We start from the raw sequence: 20,735 nt of genomic DNA on the forward strand, positions 1-20,735 counted from the left end.
TGGTTCCTATTAACCCAGGCATTTCCTTGCTATAGTGCACACCCGTTAAACATTCAGAGATAGCTCAACGTGTTGGCTTCGTTTCACGCCTCTCCATTTTATTGTTGACGAATAGCTTGAGCAGATGGGCTCGTTATCTTTGAAGATTCCAGCACGGCCGGCGTGATAAATTGGCACAGGCCTGCAACACACAGAGGCACACTGACAAAAACACACAAAAACACAGCTCATGCAGATGGAACAGCATCCCTTCCAACCTTGAATTATCTACCGTTTAAAAACTCTGGTTCAGGCCCACTTCTCCACCAAATCCAATGTCTTCATGTGCTGCACCATCTGCTTATAAAGCTTCGCACGAGGCTCTTTCATCTTCTTCCAGCTGTGGATGTGCACTGGATGGAGCGCGAGTAAGAGAGAGAAGAGAGAACAAGAAAGAGAAGTAAGGATCTCTCATCTGATATGCACATTAGTTTACTGGCAAACTTTCTCTCCACTATAAATGATCCAAAAACATCCCAGAGACAGTGTTTGCTAAAACTCTCAGGTGTGTGCTGAATGAAATGTTATGTGTGAAAGGGTCCAGAAGTTTAAACTGATGCTTTCAATCAAATCAGTGAGAATTCATAGCTATGTTCCATAAAAACAATACAAATAAACAATAATAGCTCTACTCACTATAAACTCCCTTTCAGATTACAGATTCATACTGTCACTGTGTAAATGCAGATTCGGTGCATACTATTTGTAAATTAGAGCTGTCTTTTCCTAATTTGGATTAGAAATATTGTTAAAGAATTGTTTTTCACGTTCACTAACACTAATGATACTACCCTTCAAACACTAAACTGTGTCTCTTAATGGCTCTTTATGGTCTCCTGCAACTTGTGCCACTTCCAAGTTATTTGTAAAACAAATGATTTACAGTCGGCACACTGACAGATAAATCATATGTGAAACCATGTCAAGAGCCCTCTCAGAATAGAAAGCTAAAATATCTGAGTCAAATGCCATTTGGGTTAAAGAGGACAAAATGTGGGATCACTTATTTGAATAGATATTTTTATCAGCAATTTGGCTTCAAGTTTACCTCAGTATTACATAAAACAAAGTCCTATTATTGTTGTCACTATAATGCTACTTTTTAATTGATGCTTATTTGTTAAGGAATTCAGTATGAAACAGAAAGTTTTATGTGACAAAGAAATAGTATTTTACAAATTAAATATTTTGGCTTTTCTGTGACAAAAACAACACAGAAATGTGATCTAGAATAAATCTGGCCTTTTTTTTGCTTTTGTTAATTGTATAATAAAAAAAATAAAAATATATATATATCATATTTTGTATTTTATATATATATATATATATATATATATATATATATATATATACTGTAAATCATTTGTACATACATTTTATATTTTAATTATATTATATTATATTATAATTTATTATATTATATTATATTATATTATATTATATTATATTATATTATATTATATTATATTATATTATATTATATTATATTATATTATATTATATTATTAATCATTGTCCCTTTAAGACGTGAATGGAGGCGGTGAATTTTCGCACTCTGGGTGGGAAAGATGGGCGGGGCTAACGCGATTTGACTGACAGCTGAGCCTGGAACGTCCAAAATCGTAGCGCCTGGGCGCTCCAAAGCAGCCAGTAAGATCCATAGTTTGGCCGTCAATCATTCTCCAAGCACCAATCGGAATGCAAATCGAGGGAATCTTTATCACTCCCGATGTATCCAACGTGGGACGAAAGAACGTCTGGATAAAAAGAAAGTAAAGTCCGGGAGGGGGAAAAACAAGCGGTCGAAACGGTCAGAAGTGTGAGGTGAATTAGTGAATTATCGGAGTTTTCGGACCGTACAACGCGATCAAGATAAAAGCTTCCCAGTTCCTTTAAACCGCGCTCAGGGCTGCTGGAGAGAGAGAGAGAAAGAGAGAGAAGGAAGAAACGCGAGCCGGAAAGTTCACAACAGTCGGACGGCTTTACTGGAACTGTTTTGCTTAAAAGTGGTTTATTATTATTCATTAATGTGATGTGAACGCCTGCATTCGCCGTTCGGAAACTTTATATCAAGTCCGTGAAGTAACGAGAGCATCAAACTTTTTTTAGGAGTGCGGTTTTCCCAAAAGGAAAAGTTTCTTTAAAGCGCCGGAGATCAGATTTGTTTTCAACACGCTCGTATGGACTTAATGGACACGATCTAACTATGTTTCAACTCTTCATAATCACGAATGACTTGGGATCAGCACATTATAAAAACTTCTGAAAAGCCGCTGACGATTTAAACTCTTCAGACTACATTTGATCCAGTGGATCTCTCTTGCCAAAACAAAGCGCCCGTCTATCTCCCATCCAGACCCCCTTTTCAACCTTTTAAGGACAACTGCATTTAGTTTTGGCTTCTGGACAAGTTGTGATTCACCTTTGATTTACTTGACGTACGTGGTGGAGCAGGGGAGTTAAGATTTTACTGTGGACCTTTTTCAAGCGCAGGACTAATGCATTGCCAAAAAACAACGCAGTATAATTTGATATTACCGTTGGGTAAACAAACAACTTAATGAAGGCGAATTACTCGGACTCTGAGAAACCCAATAGGTTCGAGCTGTCCGTTTGTGGATGAGCGAGATCAGTCGTTAAGCGCTGAGACAACTGGATACAAAATGGCGGCGTGGCTGGGACAGATGGGATCACTTTCATATCATGTGTTTTATTGGCTTTTGACACTGGGACTGTTAATTAATTATAGCGCACCGTGTCCTCAAAACTGTACGTGTACGCTTGATACGACTGACTGCAGTCATTTAGACATTACTGATGTCCCTCAAGACTTGCCTAAGAGCACTGTGCATCTGTGAGTACACACAACTATCAATTTAAAACATTATTCTCTTCAAAAATAACATGCTTTAAGTTCTTTAACCCTCTTAACTAAAATTGTCCAGGGAAGAAAATGGCTCAAAAGTCACTGAATAACAAGTGGCATGTCCTATATAATGCTTTACACTTATTTAAAATTACTGACAGAAGTTTCTCTTTCCATTAAATTCATGAAAGGGTATTGGTTCTAAGTAGTCTCAGGCCTGGCTGCGACCTGCTGGGTTGTGAGATGCTAGTTACTCTCATAAGTTTGGAAAATCTGACAGAAAGTTTAAGGGAGCCTGCTGATATGAGTCAAAGACATGAAACAATGATCATAATCACTTGTTTATTTGCCCGGAAGGTAATTTTGGTCCTTAAAATCCCATATTTATTAATATTGTTAGACTACAGTGCTAAAAGATATAGGACGAAGCTCATAGTAATAACAAAAAATCTCTTTATTATTGTATTCAGAGTTTATTTTATATTGAAACATTGAAGTGTATATTGAAACCTATTTTACATTTTATTTAACCTTATTCTACAGCTTTGACAGACATCACCTTCACTCTTTTCTACAGGACTTTTTCATAAACTGGCCATAATAATGTGGTTTTGTCATTATATTAGGTCTGGTTTATAGATTATGACTTAAAATTGGTTATTTTCTGTATATGAGATGGTAGATCTAGTTAGTCTCTCATAGTAAAAACTGAGAACAGTTGTAGTTGTTATTTTTATAGTCATCTGACATTTTATAAACCAGCTATAGGCTATTTTTTAAGATTAAAGTCACAAAAACATCACACACAAAAAGTATAAAGCCATTTTAATAAGCGTATTTTCTTAACATTTCTCCTCAAACATGACAGCAGTGTTATAGACGAAGTATTTTGGGGCGTTAGGTCGGTGGTGTTAATATAATGTATCTTTGTGGCCTAGACAAACTTTCTATGGTGTTATCTGCCGTGTCTTCAAGATCACAATCATCATTTTCAAAGGGAACGATTTTACTGCCCAGTATTATCTTCAACACCTTTACTGCATGTTTCATCACTGCAAAGATACCTGTTTTGTCTGTTGATTTCACAAAAGCAGCTCCCTCACTCTTCTCGTCAGATTTAAAAGATGGTTATCATGCACGAGTTTCATCACTGAAGTGTCAACTGAAGACATGAGCTGTCTGTTGTGCATTTTATATCACCCGATTCACCAAATTTTAGTCAGACCTGGTCGTTTGGGTCTTCGTCGGGCTTTATTTGAAATCTATAAAGACACAAACCCAGAGATAAGTTTTTAAAGACGAGAAGCTTATTAGTTGTAACCGAGGGTGGCTGACATAATCGTTCTTTGTCTGATAGGACCGTGAAACATTCATTACACTCTCTCTGTTGGTGTTCTGCCTCAAGGACTGTCTAACCTACTGCTGAGTAATTTGACCTGGTCTGCCTGAGTGCTTTAGTCTGTGGCCCTTGACTATACCATTTAAATGCATATTCATTTTAGTGGGAAGCTAATGTGATGTATTTCAGGATATTCAGCGAAATCTGGGAGATTAGACTTGATTATTGGATTGGATGGTGAAAAGTGGTCTCTGTATGACAGGTGGTTGGAGAAAAGGGGTTGAAATATAGGGTGTGTTTACATCAGCGAAAAAGTAAAGTAGAAAAAATCATTAACAATAAGATTGGGAATGTGTATTAAGAAAGTAAATGGGGTTTCATGTCGACTGTGTTTCTAGCTACCAATCAAATTGAAATACAGGAACATCGGGGCCACGTTTTTCACAGATTAAGCATGAAGCGGTAATAAATAATTGATTTATTCCATATCACACTGTTAAATTGGTATATTAAATAATTTAAAGTGTCTTGTTTCAAACTAGTATTAGAAGCGGTTAAAAAGCTTTGACAGTGCTTTTATTGATAGGGTGCAACCGCCCAACAGTTGATATACATTTCCTTCTGACTTTCCTTATATATGGTCTTTAAAGCGTGACCGTTTTTAATATTCAAACCTCATTGACAGCAACAGCATTAACTCAAAACAACTGGCTCCTTGTTCTTAACCAGTGGCTCTTTGTCTCTAAAAGCTTAAGGCAACTGTGGTCTATTATAATGCTGATTATTTATTCTCATTAATCCCTACAACTATCCCTATTCAAATGTTCAGGACTTTGATATGCTTCTCTGGCAATCGCCAAGCAGTCAAAGCGCTAGTGCTTGTGACATCTAAACCTGTTGCTTGCGTAACCACTCCGCACAAACTCGCCCAAGGAACGTCAAGCCGCGTTTTAGCATTTCCATGAACTAAAAGGCATGTTCCAGCATCTTAATGTCCCTTTATCGTCTGCTTTCATGTTGACAGATCCAACAGGAGCTGGATTTTAAAGTTATAGGCCAGAGATATTTTTTGGGTTGTCAGTCTGCAATATATCAATCAAGAGTAGAAAAAGCTTTGGTTGGAAGAACCCTGTTGGCATGGCCTGAGTGTAAAATCATGTCTTAATACCTTCCAGTTGTCCAAATAGTTTCTCCATACTGCCCATTTTTTCTTTCTTTCATTTAATGGTTCCCCCATGGCTTGCAGAGACCTTGATGGCGAGTAGGAAACAGCGAGGTGTTGGCATCGTCAGCTCGCACATCGTCCTTTGTGGATTTAAGTTAACATTGAGATATGCGCTTTAAGACACTTAAAATAAAGACTGATGGAGTTATTCATGGTGAGGGTCAAAGGAGTAGTTCACCCAAAAATAGTTTGTTCTTTTGCAGAAAAGTATGTTGAAAAATTTTGGTAACCAGACAGTTTTGGTTTCCATTGACTTGCATTTTGTGGACACCGAGACATTTCTCATAATATCTTATTTTATGTTTCACAGATGAAAATAAGTTATATAGCTTTTGAAATATGCGAGGGCGAATAAATGTTGACAATTGTAATTTTTGAACCTGAGTGCGGAGGAGACGTTGAATTAACTGATGTGAGTAATCTTATTGACTTCACTGATGCTACACAGTCCTCCAAACTCTCCATCTGCAAATTTGTCTGAATTCCTTGTGAATTAAAATGTTCTTTTAAAAATATTTTCATGGTGAGGGTCAAAGGAGTAGTTCACCCAAAAATAGTTTGTTCTTTTGCAGAAAAGTATGTTGAAAAATTTTGGTAACCAGACAGTTTTGGTTTCCATTGACTTGCATTTTGTGGACACCGAGACATTTCTCATAATATCTTATTTTATGTTTCACAGATGAAAATAAGTTATATAGCTTTTGAAATATGCGAGGGCGAATAAATGTTGACAATTGTAATTTTTGAACCTGAGTGCGGAGGAGACGTTGAATTAACTGATGTGAGTAATCTTATTGACTTCACTGATGCTACACAGTCCTCCAAACTCTCCATCTGCAAATTTGTCTGAATTCCTTGTGAATTAAAATGTTCTTTTAAAAATATTTCCTGCGTCAGATCCATCTGAAGTATAGGAAAATTAAGCAATTTTGGTTTTGATTATGGAAATGTATGCTTGTCTTTGGCGTCTTGCATTCATCAGGACTGACCCTTTAAAATTCAGGATAAATGAGATCCGTTTTTGATTAAATAGCTATTTGATTTTGTCTGTTTATTCAGAGTGCTGTGAAGACCGAGGTGAGGGAAACAGTTTGGCTTGATGTATCGAGCTGTATGAATCTTAGTGTGTGTTCACACTTGTAGTTCAGTTTGTTTGGTTCATTTGGTCCTGGTCCACTTAGCTTTTACATTGGCATTATTGACAGCGAACCTAAATATGCCTAAATACGTTCACAACCTGATTGGTCGAGTTGAATGACGTATATGTACATCCACGTTTGCCCTTTGCTCATTTTGTTTTGGATACACCACTCGTTCCGTGTCATCAAATCATGTAGCGTAGTGTCGCATAGTGTAGCGGTCTCAGACCACATGTTTGGTGCACACCAGGGTTCAGATGACAGCGTTCATACTTAAACCGCAATAACCGAACAATCGCACCAGAGTTCGTTTTAATCGAATCAAACATGATAAGTGTGAACACTCCCTTACTTCTCAAAGTAAACTTCAACGTCCCTTTGGTGGCCCTCTTGATTGTTTTGAAAGCAGAGGGGGTGGTGGTTGGTTTGTATGTGCAGCCTGGGTTGCCACATGTGTTAGTGTAGTTTGGTCACCCTTTGGGCTTAGTAAACAGCCCACAGATTTTTCTCACTACCACAAAGGGGGTTTGATGTGTTTTTTATATGCATTGTGGGGGATGGTCTTTTCTTTATGGTCCCTGTCACCTGTTGTGGAGCTGCTGTGCAAACCTGAAAGTTAAGGGTGTGGTGCTTCTTTGGCCAGGCTACAAGAGTTAGTTCAATGTTAGGGTCCATTGCTTTCCATTGACAAAATTTCTAGATTTCGATCAATGACGTGTCGTGTTGTTTTAAAATGAGGAGGCATGTGTATATATATAGTTTTATTTGTTTATGTGTTCCTGTTACATTTAATGTTGTCACATTTTCCTGGTTAAATAAATATTATATAAGACAGGAGAACAAATATAATTCTGTTTTGTATTTTATTAATATAATTGTTTATTTTATATAATACTTGTAATAGTAATTATACATTTCATAGTGTTTTATGTACTTTTATATTTATTCCAAAATAACTAAACTAAACAATATTTACAGTGATGTTTCATAAGTTAACTACTTTAGTTTACATGAACTAAGAATAAACAATAGCCTACTTCTACAGCATTTATTAATCTTATTTACATTTATTCATTTTAGCAGACACTTTTATCCAAAGCGACTTACAAATGAGGACAGTGGAAGCAATCAAAAACAACAAAAAGAGCAATGATGTATAAGTGCTATAATAAGTCTCAGTTAGCTTAACACAGTACACGTAGCAAGGGCTTTTAAATAATTTGACAAATAAAAAGAAAACTGATAGAATAGAAAAAGAATAGAGCAAGCTAGTGTTAGAGGTCATATATATATATATATATATATATATATATATATATATATATATATATATATATATATATATATATACACACACACACACACACACGTAATTAAAAGAAAATAGAATACAAAACGTTTAGAAAGGTAGTTAGATTTTTTTTGTTGTTGAAAGAATAGAATGAGAATAGTGAGTGCTAAAGTTATAGCACAAATAATAAACAAAGATTAATAAATACTGTAATACATGTTTATTGATTGTAAATGACATTAAACGACATCTTATTGTAAAATGTTACCAATATTTTTAATTTGTGAACTGATGTTCAGCTGTTCTTTTTAATAGTCAACTTATTTGAGGTCATCGTCATAAAAGCTCGGTAAACACTGCCACAGACACGAAGATATATCTTTCAATTCCATCACGCCGAATGCTCACTAAAAACTGACACGGTCATCATGTTTTCAGACTATTTTAAGTTTTATTTTGACGTGACACAAAGTACTGGTATGTAAGCGTGAGAGTTGTTTACTTGCTTTATATTTAGGACTAGTCAAGAGCGCCTTCATTTTCTTCATTCAGGCCAAGAGCTTGCAAGAAAATAAGAGGCAGGATTTATCACATGAACCAATCACATTATATCATAAACGATCATATTCAATTATAGCATGATGGACACATTGCCACCTCTCACCTGATTGTCCCCCATTCATTCTAAATAACAACCCAGAAAGGTCACGGCACTCTAAGGGGTTTCTGTTGTAAGTCTATGGACCGAAGGGAGGCAAGCCTCCACTGTAACTTTACCTGCTGGTGTCGCTTTTGAACAGTGTTACTATATAGAAACGAGTGCCTTTTTCACACTTTTAGTGCCGTATTTACTTAGTAATATTTGTGATTTTATGTTTTTAATATATATTATTTTGTCATCCAATTTATTGAGGAGACACTGCCTCCCTTGCCTCCTCGGAGGAAACGCCCCTGATCTTGATCTGCTTCTTCGCCCCATTGTTTATTCTTTCAACGTGTGGAAACCAGTCAGCAGTATGTCATTAGCAGTCAAACTCGTTTTGATGCTTGTTCATTTCGTTATCTGAGCAATATGCTTTATTAATCCCGTTGTTGTTGAATTGGGTCACGCTCAAGAACAGCAACTTGCATTCTAGATTTTTGACGGCATAACGCGTAACACATGTAAAAGCTGAACTGGTTTGCTCCAGGTGTGTGCGGTAGCGTGGAGCGGAGTTTGCTTGTGTTATCAGATTGTGAGTTAAAGGAGTACCTTGCTGTGTTTAGCTTGGCCTGCATGGCACAGAGGTTAACGGCACCTTCTGTTAGCACTGCTCTTGTGGAGTTTCCATGCATCCAAGGACATTTTATCCACTGATTTACGCCCAGACCTTTTCCAGGCAGTTAATGCGCATAAAACATGAAACTAGCGATTTAATGGTGAGTTGACGAAGGCAATACCTTGACAAATGCTGTTTTTTGCTTTTTGGACTAGTTTAGATGTAGACGAGTGTTGTTATGTCTCGGTTAGGGGAATGGCAGACACACTAGTACCAGAATTGAAATTCCAAAAGTATAAAACAAATATTCCAGATTCTCTTTTTTGTTGAGACACATTTGAGCACCTCCTTCTCTCCCCTCCTTTGTTTAAGTGTCTACAAAGTGATGGATGACTCATCTATGAATTCTGTACATCTGGTAAGAGTTTAGAGATCTGGAAAAGACATAAAAAAAGAGTGAAAGAAAGGGGAGGGGTGAGAGAATTGGAGAGCAGCAGGCCTTATAGAGCACCCCCAGCACATTTGGTCTGGAGACTGAACTCACCATTTAACATTCTGTGAAAGCGTTACTGACAAACTATCCCTTAACCCCATACTATGTAGTTTCCAGAAGTTTTATGGCATTAAGCCATAATGTGCTGGCATATAGGTTGATATGCAAAATCTGTTGATCAGCAGATTTTTTATTTTTGTCATTTTTATTATTTAATATGTGCATATAGCTTTTATAAATGTTTATTTTAGATCATCAAGATAAACTATATTCAATGAAGTGTGTGCTTTGGCAACTAGCTGAAATTAAAGAAGTTTTAATCCATTTTTTTCCTTTTGTTTATTTTTCAGTAACAGAGTTTTTTTATTTTTTATTTTTAGTTAACCCAGGTCTATATTAACAACAATAATAAATGTACAATATAATACTAATTGTATAATTATTAAATCCTTGTAGACTAAATATAATAATAATACTGATATATTTGGTCACGATTGAGTGTATGTAAATGTGCATATAATACTATTTTTATTTATGTTTTTTCTATCTGGATGATGAATTACATATGTAAACTTGACTGCTGGTCATACAGATCAACAAAATAAAATTTGATATATGCTTTACACAGTATATGATGAATACAGTGATGAAGTTGACCACTCTGATGTTTCCGGCAAAACTAGAGATGCAATTAGTCCAGAGTTTTCATTTCTGTTAAGATAATAAACCATATGCAGGGAAACTGCGTAATCTAACAATCACTTGTTCTGTTCACTTTGAAGTTTGCTTGGACAATCTGTCACGAGCTGCTCTGTAACTATGCAGGATGTATTTTCACTCCCTGGGTTTTCATTATAAGATTAATAATTATCAGTCGAAACAAATGTATATAATCAAGTGTGAGCATGCTGGACTTTTGCTTGGCATCCGTGGTTCTGGTACTGACTCAGCCTAAAGCCATGACGCAGAACTATAAACCAGCCTTAAGGCAAAAAGAGACCCTAGTCTTATTGTCTTCATTGGGACAATTTCTCTGTCATCTACTTTCTTTAAAATGCGTCTGGTTTGTCTTGGATTTAAGCTTCATGTTACTCTGATTTCTTTTGTCTGTTTGGTTTTCTCATCTTTATTTTCATTCTCTCCCACCGTGTAACGTTCACTTCCTGATGATCTTTATCTCATGATCTTGACTCTAGATTCGATACTCTCGCTCCCTTTTCTCTGCTTTGTTTGGACTGTCGGGAAACGCTCCTGGCTTCACTATCAGTGGTGTTGCCGGGCTGTAAATGGTCTTTATGGCAGGAAACAGAAAGAAAGGAGCACAAGCTGTGGGCTTTTGGTGAAGCAAGTGTCTGTCCGTCTGGTCTCTCGCTCTTTGCTTCTGTCTTTGCTGTGACAGAGGAGTTATTCTTTGACTACATTTTATGGCCCGCTGAAACAGGGTGCATTAAAGTCGCTTCTATCTTCCAGCTGCATCATAAAGCTCCATCATTGACATCATTTCACACTTCCAAAGATCGAAGTTCACACGCCGCTTATCAGCGATAAAGATAGATAAAATATGTCTCTTGGCCGTTCTACTCAAAATATGGCCCTTGAGGGAAAAACTGACATAAGAGTCATTTATATTGTTAATATAACAGGCCTTAACTATAAATATAATGTATATTATTTCCAATACCTTTTTGAGTCAGTGTGTCAGAGCTCAGTTTGGTGTCGACCTATCAACAGGTCCATGTTGTTTTCACTTAAAATCAACGTGACTATATTTGAGAAAGTATTATCATTCTGTCCTAAAATAAAAATAAATAAATAAAAAAATCAGTATGTTATTGGGAATTTATTTAACCCCCCACCCCCGGTCATTTCCTAAATGACTTTGACCTTTGTTAGGTGTGAATGTGCTTGCACCCTTGGTTTCCTGGCATAGGAAGCTGTTGGCCGCTCGCCTAATGGAAACGAGAAAAATAGACATCAATGGCTGTTAGAGTTGAAGTTGAATTTACAAGCCTGTACTAGTGCGGTTAGGTTAGAAGTCATTATTGTCATGGCTATAAAATGGTTGAATAGCATGTAGTGTGTAAGCGCTGTGTTCTCACTGAAATTGAAGTGAGCTGAGCAGATGGAGAATGATTGGATAATTCTTGAATATAACATTATTAGAGCTGGGAAAGCATATTTCACTCACCTTTCCTTAAGGGGAATTTCAACTGCGCTGACTAGTTTCTTAACAATCCCAAAAAAGTGTTTCTGGTTTCCTTTAAGTTGGCCAGTTTACCTGCAGGACTCTCTAGCCCCTTTCACACTGCCATTCCGGCAAATACAGCGGTAAAGTGTTCCTGTAATTGTTCCCTGGTCGCTAGATTTGGCACTTTCACACAGCCAGTGATGACCCGGTATATGTGCGTGCTTTCACACACAACCCCTGAAGATCCCGTAACGACACGTGACATCAGCGCGTGACGTGTAATGTACGAGTCGACAACGCTTGGCACGTTATACTTTAACTGAAGCAAGCAAACGATCTCTGCGTCAGCGCGGAAAGTGAGGAACTAACTGATCTCTGCTTCATTACAGTTTGCACATGTGTTTTCGTCGCGAATGTTGATCTTCCTTCAAAACAGCCGGTAAAAGAGTCGCGCGATAACGCGCGTCATCATTTCGATACCGAATTAGATCTGGCTTTTGTTCACACAGCGCTCGTTCCGGATCGATTACCGCAATGTTACTATGTCCCCGACCCGGGTTCGATTCGGTAATCAATTCCGGGACGTGGTTGCTTTCACACAGAAGGCGACCAGGCAATGTTACGGGAATATTGCGGGTCCGACGTGCAGTGTGAAAGGGGCTTCTGAGGAAGAGAAGAGATGCTTCTTTAGTTCAGAGTAAAGACCAGTGAGTTTGTTCATGGTTTGAATCTTATAGACATGAAACAAATAGTTTGAGAATAGAAACATGATCATATCGTCTGAGTCTGCTAATATATTCACGCTTACAGTCTTGTTTAATTAGTTAGCTTATGCTACTTTTATCATAAATTTCTTCAGATTTCTTGCAATATTTCTAGCCTTGATACACAATAATATAGAAATAATATAAAATAGAATATAAAGCACTTTAATAATAAATACTATATATCATACAGCTTTATCATCAATGAAGATTTACATTTTCTTTGTCAGACTTAAATGTTCATTTTCAATATTATATTAAAATCTATTGTTTTATTTAAGCATTTTTTCTGCCAAATTGTATTAGGAAGCAATTAAATTATTATTATTATTATTTTTTTTTTAATGCTGAAACATTCCAACCTAGTAAATGAAATCATTAAAGTTTCCATGATACAACTTGATTTTGGTTATTTTGACATCTTTCTGTTCAGACAGGAAGAGGGGGTGGAAAACATCAGTAGGCTTATATTCTTGAACTTGAACTTAATATTATTCAAAGAATCATGAAAAATTCATGATTTGCACAAAAACATTAACAACTGTTTTCAACATCATTTGACACTGAAGACTGGAGTAATGGCCATCACAGGAATAAATTACATTTATTTCAAGTATATTATTGTTTTTACATGGAAAAAAAGTCTATTTTTGTACACTAAACTTTTGTGCCCAAAAGAAGTTAACAGACGTGGACTAAAAGCCACACAACTCCAATTTTGGCCATAATATTTGGCCTCATTTTTAGGCCCCGTCCACACGGAGAAGGAGCTTACCCCAATCCGATCTTTTTTTTTCCTCGTCTCAAGAAATATCCGCGTCCACACGAAACCGCAAAATGATGTAGTATACATGCCAGACCAGTATGTGGCGCTGTAATTCTGACACAGAGATACACTAAAAACAGAGAAGAAGACTTGGACTATGCTCATAAACCTTGCGCGTGGTACACAATCGAACATGGAATAATACATTTATTAATCGTTGTTAATGTTAGTTAATAAAAAGACAATCGTTCAGTGTTCATGTTTTTGTTGCTGTTACGTGACGTAGAGGTGTCTGACTAGGGGGGAGACGTGGGCTGATGACGTCATCGTTTCTGAAAATATACGGATTAGCCGTTCAGACGAAAACGCAAAGACGGCGTTTTCAAATTTATCCACTTTGGGACCCGGTTTCAAAAAATATCGGTTCACCTTACGAAAACGCCGGATGCGTGTGGACGAAACGCCTATCCGTTAAAAAATTTGTGCGTATACACAGAAACGCTTCTCCGTGTGGACAGGGCCTTAAAGACTTTTAAACCAGCCTGACTGGAAAACCAGAACATAAGTTAAGCCTGCTGTATGGTTACGACGACCATGTGATTTACGCCCCAAAGGTCAGCCTGAAGGTGTGAAAGTTAGTGTTATCTGATAAGATAAAATGGCTTAAACAAAGTGAAGCCACTGAGAATTAAACACGGTGATTATATAAACACTCTCATTTCCCTTTCGGTTGGTAAGGCATAGGTCAGTTCTCCAAACATCAAGAGGTCCCCATGAAGACTGAGGTGATCTGAGCGTTTTGTCTGATTGGCTGTTTAACAGTAAAACATTGAAATGTCTTGTAGCACTTCCCGCCACTTTATTAGCTCCACCCACACGTCTGACAGAGCTGTTGGCAAACACATTATATCTTAGTCCAGATAATTGTGAAATGCCTTAACCCAGTATTTGGTCTCCTTTTTTCAGCCCTTAAAATTCTGTAGTGGAAACTAATATGAGCCTTAGTCAGTAATGGGTGTGTGAAGAATGAGATTGTCAGTTTCGTTGCTCTCACTCTCAACAATTTGCAGGTTGGAAACAGCTAAAGCAGATTAACAACTACTAGCATTCTACATGACGTATATGATTTTCTCGGCAGTATTCGTGCCCCCTGGCGAGCCTCTCAAAGCCTGTAATTTTTTAATTTGCTTTGGTATAATTAGGTAATTGCCTAATGTTATAGGACTACAATTTTGCTGTGTTCAGCTCTGTCAGACGATTGCCTTGAGGGCAGCTCACCCTGTGTTATTATCTCCGCCGAGCCACAGAAGCATTGTGACAGTTTTGGCTGTTCAACTTAACCAAATAAAGTACTAAATTGTTCTAGTTTATTTAACTTTACCGCTTGAATAGGGACAAATTGAGCTACTAAGAGAGTGATTATCAAACATTTTTCTTTTTTTTATGCCTTTTTCTTTATACAATCCCAGTTTGAGAAGGTATACAGCCATCGTGAATATAGTCCATGTCTGTTCTTTCTCAAGTTTGTATACATACAGCTTCACAGTCTGCATTTGACAGCTCCGGGTGAGAAACAGACACATTATATAGTGTGTTAAGTAATTGTGCTTCTTTACAACCAGCTGTAGCCCCACAAACCTGTCAAAATTGACTCAGCAGACGGAAGAACAGCCATCCAGTTGTTTCTTTACAAGCGCAGATGAGCTGCCGATTAAATCATTTAACACTGCTAAGTGGAACTTGATGGGTGTGCCATTGAATCTGTTAGTCAGGGAGTTGAAGATAATCCGAAAGTCAATACTTTGCAGGAACCAGCAACATTCGTTCATGGACACTTCCTATTACACTGTGATCATTGTCCCATAGACTTACAATGGAAGTGCTAAACTGCCAACTGTTTAACCTGGATTGTTCCAAGAACATAAATGTATACGAACAAATGTATATATTTGCTGAAACATTTAGGCCTGATTATTTGTTTACATCATATACATTTAATCTAGCATATTCATAAAAAAAAATACTTGATAATATTTATTATTTTATTATTCTTAAATATATATATATGGAAAAAAAGTTGTTTAATTTATTTTATTTTTTTACTTTCTCATAAAAAACAAAAACAAATAAAATACAAATCCTTAGGTAAGAATGTATCACGGTTTCCACAAAAAATTTTAAGCAGTGTAACTGTTTTCAACCTTGACAAAAATAAGAAACGTTTTGTGCGCAACAAATCATATTAGAATGATTATTGATGGATCATGTGACATTGAAGACTGGAGTGATGATTAAAAAAATAGATTTGCATCACAGGAATAAATTTTAAAAAAATTGAGTTATTTTAATTTGTAATAATATTTTACATTATTACTGTTTTTGTTGTATTTTTGATCAGAGAAATGCAGTCTTGGTAAGGGGAAAATAACTAATTACATGTAACAGAGTTTCGTAATTTAATTACAAAATAAATTTAATTGTGCTTTGTTAAAGTTAATGAGGAAAGAAATTTGTAATTAAACTTCAGTTACTTATGAAAATGTTACCAATTATAAAAGGGGGTCACTTCTGTATGTTTTCACACACACCCATATACAGATTTAATTGACTTATTTCCCAAATTGGAATATATTTAACAAAAAATATATTTAAAGAAAGCTCTCAAATTAAAAGGGATGCTGAAGTCTGATTTTATAATGTGATGTGATTTAGAATAAATATTGGTGAGTATAAGAGACATGAAAAAAAAAAAAAACATGAACTCACTGTCTCCAAACATTTAAATGGTAGTGTGTGAATGTTTAAAAAGGTTGAAGTCAGAGTTATGGCCTGGTAGTATGTGCCCCAGACAGAAAAAAAACGGTTCAAATCCATCATACTTGCATCATTTTAATGTCTAAAAATTATAAAAATAAAAATAAATAAAAAACTGCCAAGTGCTCCTAAATAAACCCATTTTAAACCAATTACTATTACTATAAACAATGCAGATTAGATGGTGCAGTCAATCCAAAAAGAAAATCTGAGCATGCAGTAGTTGAGGAGCGAAGGAGGAAACCACACAGCTGACAGGAGCTCTATAGATCACAGCGCCATCAATCTCTGACATTTCAGCAGGGAGAGCAGGAGGCCAGAGCTCTGCCAAGCCCAGTCTGAAGCTTGCCTGAACCGCGCTGAAATGAAGATGACGTCCCGCTAAAGGAGGCTGTTGATGGTCCTGATTTATGGGCCATAAGTGTCGATACGACACGTTTCACTGATGAACCGGACTGATAGATTATCCGGTGTGTAGTTGAAAGCTGCTGCTGGCGCAGGCGAGAGATTTAGGGTGCTTGAATGGGTCTGCTCATGAGAGAAATGCGATCGTTTTCACGTCGCCGCTTTTTACTGAAAGAGTGGTTTGTCGACTGTTATGAGCGTCTGAATAAAGTGTTTTAATAAATCTCTCTCTCTCTCTTCCCCCTCCCTTTCTCTGTTCACTCAGAAATCTGAGCCACAACAAGCTGGCAGCAGTCGATATGGACATCCTCTCCAATCTGCCCAACCTGAGAGAAGTGTGAGTAGAACAGCCCCATGTCCCCAGTCCAAACCTCCTGTAGATCTGCCCAGCATCAGCTGTAAATCTGTCCCTGATTAATGAAGTCAATTAGAATGCTACTAACTTTTTTAGGGCTGTTACAGAATGTTCTGGGGTGTTGTTGGCCTTCACAAGGCCAGCGTTTGTTATTAGGACAATGGTGTCTTAATATTGATCTTAATTCGGCTTCATTCAGTTCAAATCCAGCTTAAGAAGACCAGTATAAAAACCTGTCTGTTTCAGAGTAGAAGTGCTGGTTAATTTTACATGTAAAACCACTTCTTTACTCGGCTAGAAAACATCCCCACAGCTAAAGCCCCATAGAGAGATGCAATTGAATGAAATACATTAAATGGTGTAATAACATTAATTACAGCCATTAGCCACAATCGGTCATAAAACATTTTAAAGCGTGCTGTCAGTGCTATTGGATATTTAAGCACTTTTGCTAGTGGCTATTGTCCTGAAAGTGGCGGAGATCGGGAATAAAGAGGTTTGCTATTATAAGCGCCTTCCATCATCACCCGACACCAGCCACTAACCTGCGCTGTAAATATTTAATACATCGAGGGACTGTGTCTGGCCCTTAGCCAGACGGGACTACTTTCCCTTTCTCTCTCTCTCTCTCTTTCTCTCACTCTTGATGTTTTGATGGTCTTTGTCAGTAGGACCCATCCATCTATAATAAATATAAATTAAATCAGTTTTGCTAAATATATATATATATATATATATATATTTTTATATATATCATTTATTTTATTAATATATTAACTGCAAAATACATTAAATACAAATGACATCTGTAAGATATATCTATCTAGCTATCTATATATTATATTTATTGTAGTGCTGTCGCGATTAATCGCATCCAAAATGTTTTTGATTACATAATATATGTTTGTGTAATGTGTATATTGATTATATATAAATACACACACATGTATGTATATATTTTGGAAAAATGTGTTTATATTTTAAATATATTTATATATAATATCAATTATATGAATATAAATATATACATGTAAATATTTTTGAAATACATACTGTATTGTGTGTATATTTATATATATATATACATAATAAATGTACACAGTACACGTCCATATTATGTAAACGAAAACTTTTATTTTGGATGCGATTAATCGTTTGGCAGTACTAATTTAATGTATTATAATAAATTATAAGAAATGTTATAATTATATTAAGCTCTTTGTAACCTGGATTTTGTTTTGTTTTTTTGCTTGACAGGAGGCTTGACCACAATGAGCTGACCTCCATCCCTTCATTTGGAGACGCAGCAGCAACAGTCGTTACACTCTACTTGTAAGTGAAACTTCATTGTGTGCTCTGTGATGACGGATGCTGTACTTTCTGTACTTGACACAAATTATTGTTTTCATGGTGTGGGCGGTCATTTTTTCTCCAGGGAACATTTTAGTATTAGCATGTCAACTAGTGCATTTCCATTTGCTACTTGTTTATTTTTATGTGGTTTTGTGGTCAGTCAGATAGCAAAGTGCACACCTAAAAATTCCCTCATTTAGTAGACGACGTTTAGTGTTGCTGGCTGTGAAACTGGTGGGACTGCCTTACCCTGGAGAATTACTGCCTTTTTTGGAGTGATCACGTGTATGTGTTTGCTTGTTGGCGGTTTAGCCCATTCCTCTCTCGGCATCCTGGTACACAGTTATGGTTTGTTAGTTTTCACAGCATTTTAGTAAGACAGCTCAAGCTGCAAATATCAGTACTGAATGGCAGGTTTTTACTTTAATATTAAAGGAGAAAATCATCACCAAACAGAACTTTAAAATTAAGAATTTAGAAGCAGTAATATTTTACATCAAAGTATAAAAAAAAATTCCAGCTTCAACTTTACATTACTATTACTTTAAATAATGCTTGACTGTAGACTTGTTCATGTTCAATCTGTAGATCCCTGTTTCAGAGCACCAGTTTGCCCGTATCTCCTTCACACGACTGATAGCCCAGCAGTAATCTGTCTTCTGCATGGATCATGTTCCCATCTGTAACATATCTCTCCACTACCAAATGTGTCGTTCATTTGAGCGGTAAAGTGATCTGTGTCTTTATAGCGGGCAGTTGTGCTGTCATGGTGTGACCTCATTGATTTACAGTTAATCACCGTCTCCCAGAAATGATGAAAACCCTGATGACTGTTTAGTTCACTTCACAGGATTCGAACATTTGATACGACCATGCCGAGCTGTGCTTGGAGGGTATCGGGAAAGGTTGGAATGAGGGGTGATGATCAGGGAATTTAGGTCCAAATGGAAGAGTGCTTCTTTTTTTGGCCTTGGTTCGAGGCCTGTCGCTATGGATGGTTGTCGCAAATCGAGAAGGGCTCATCTTTTTTGAGCTGCACAGCTGAATGCAGTAGAACGCCCAGCTGTAGCTGTCAATCAAGTGGTTTACTGTATAAAAAAAAAAGAGAGAGAGAGAGAGATAATGGGGGAGGGGTTAGTCGGAAGTGGGCGAGATGGGTGGTTACCGATACAGGCAGATGAAGGGTTAGGAACAGAAAGAGCGAGAGGTCTCAGTTTCCACCTGTGAGGAACACCTGACCCTACTCCTGCTCATGGCTCTTGTTTGGAACGTCGCTCGGCTCACAGAATTCCTCCCCTCTGAGTTCACCAGCTGGAATGCTGTTGGACAGCAGCTCTCTGTGATATGGCCATAGAGCCAGCACTAAAATACTGCAGCGTCTGTCACCGGCATTGAACTCCTCAATGCCCCGTTTCATCTGAACAAAGTATGACATTTAAACAGCAGCTCTCTTTTCCCCTCTCTCTCTCTGGTGAAGTGTCACCATTCTACTGATTTTAATCATTTCCTTTGACTGTTGACAGTCATATTGTCACAGTATGCTGTGCGGCATATGGTTTCACTCTTTATTGCTGTGGCAATGCAAGCAATTTAATACAAATGGACATTGAAATATAGTTCTAGTGCATTATGATTGTCAGCTGTTGGGGAGTGTTTGACAAATGTTACACTGGCTAGTTGTATGGTAGGGCTGGGGGTTTATTTGGAGACCTCATCACAATTATTTTTGTGTTAAGCAGTTTGTTAAACGATCTTGATATTATATCTTATTATTTTCATATGTTTGACACTTTTTAAATCTGGCAATTTTTATTTTTAAAGAAACCAGTGTTTCCGTTCTACTAAAATACCCATTAATGCTTATTAGATTTAGTGTGTAAGACAAAAGAAAATGGAAAGAAAAATGACTTTAAGTAGTTAAATATTTATATATTTTTATGAAGATGTATTGGCCAAATAAAAAGCACAATAAAATAACTGCCATATTAAGAATGTTGGTTAATTTTTATCGCCAAGAGTAATATTCTGAAATATAAAGTTGGCAAAAAGTTAGCAATAGCACTTAAATGATTGTTTAGGGACCTATGAAAATCATTTTATTTTTTCCCAAATTTCACTTTTTCTGTTAACATTTTTCTGAATTCTTAATTTTTTAAGTTTCTTTAAAAAATAAAAAATTATTAATAAAAAAGCATGTCCAATTAATTGAAATCATGAAACTTCCACAGTTTAACATCACTTTATAAAATGTTTAACAAAAATTTACATTAAGGCCCTATGAAATGTTTTTTTTTCTCAAATACAGTCTTATTTTATTCATATAATAATAATTATTATTTTTATTTTATTATTACTACCAAATTCTGTGTTTTACATTAATTTTCTGGATTCCATGGTTCCATTAAATTTTAATAATCAAAAGAATATCTAATTAATTGA

The 20,735-nt window shown here is 36.5% G+C and overlaps 1 protein-coding gene across 1 annotated transcript in view; it reads left to right on the forward strand.

Moving 5' to 3' along the window:
• Positions 1-1,694: 1,694 nt before the first annotated feature.
• lrig1 (leucine-rich repeats and immunoglobulin-like domains 1) overlaps positions 1,695-20,735 on the forward strand; it is a 37,404-nt gene continuing 18,363 nt past the window's right edge. The window contains exons 1-3 of the mRNA XM_052568842.1: positions 1,695-2,893; positions 16,854-16,925; positions 18,201-18,275. Of these exons, the coding sequence (XP_052424802.1) occupies positions 2,703-2,893; positions 16,854-16,925; positions 18,201-18,275 (338 nt within the window). The 5' untranslated portion in view covers positions 1,695-2,702. The remainder of the gene's footprint in view (positions 2,894-16,853; positions 16,926-18,200; positions 18,276-20,735) is intronic.

This window comes from Carassius gibelio, chromosome B11 (genome assembly GCF_023724105.1).
Source record: "Carassius gibelio isolate Cgi1373 ecotype wild population from Czech Republic chromosome B11, carGib1.2-hapl.c, whole genome shotgun sequence".
Classification (NCBI taxonomy): domain Eukaryota; kingdom Metazoa; phylum Chordata; class Actinopteri; order Cypriniformes; family Cyprinidae; genus Carassius; species Carassius gibelio.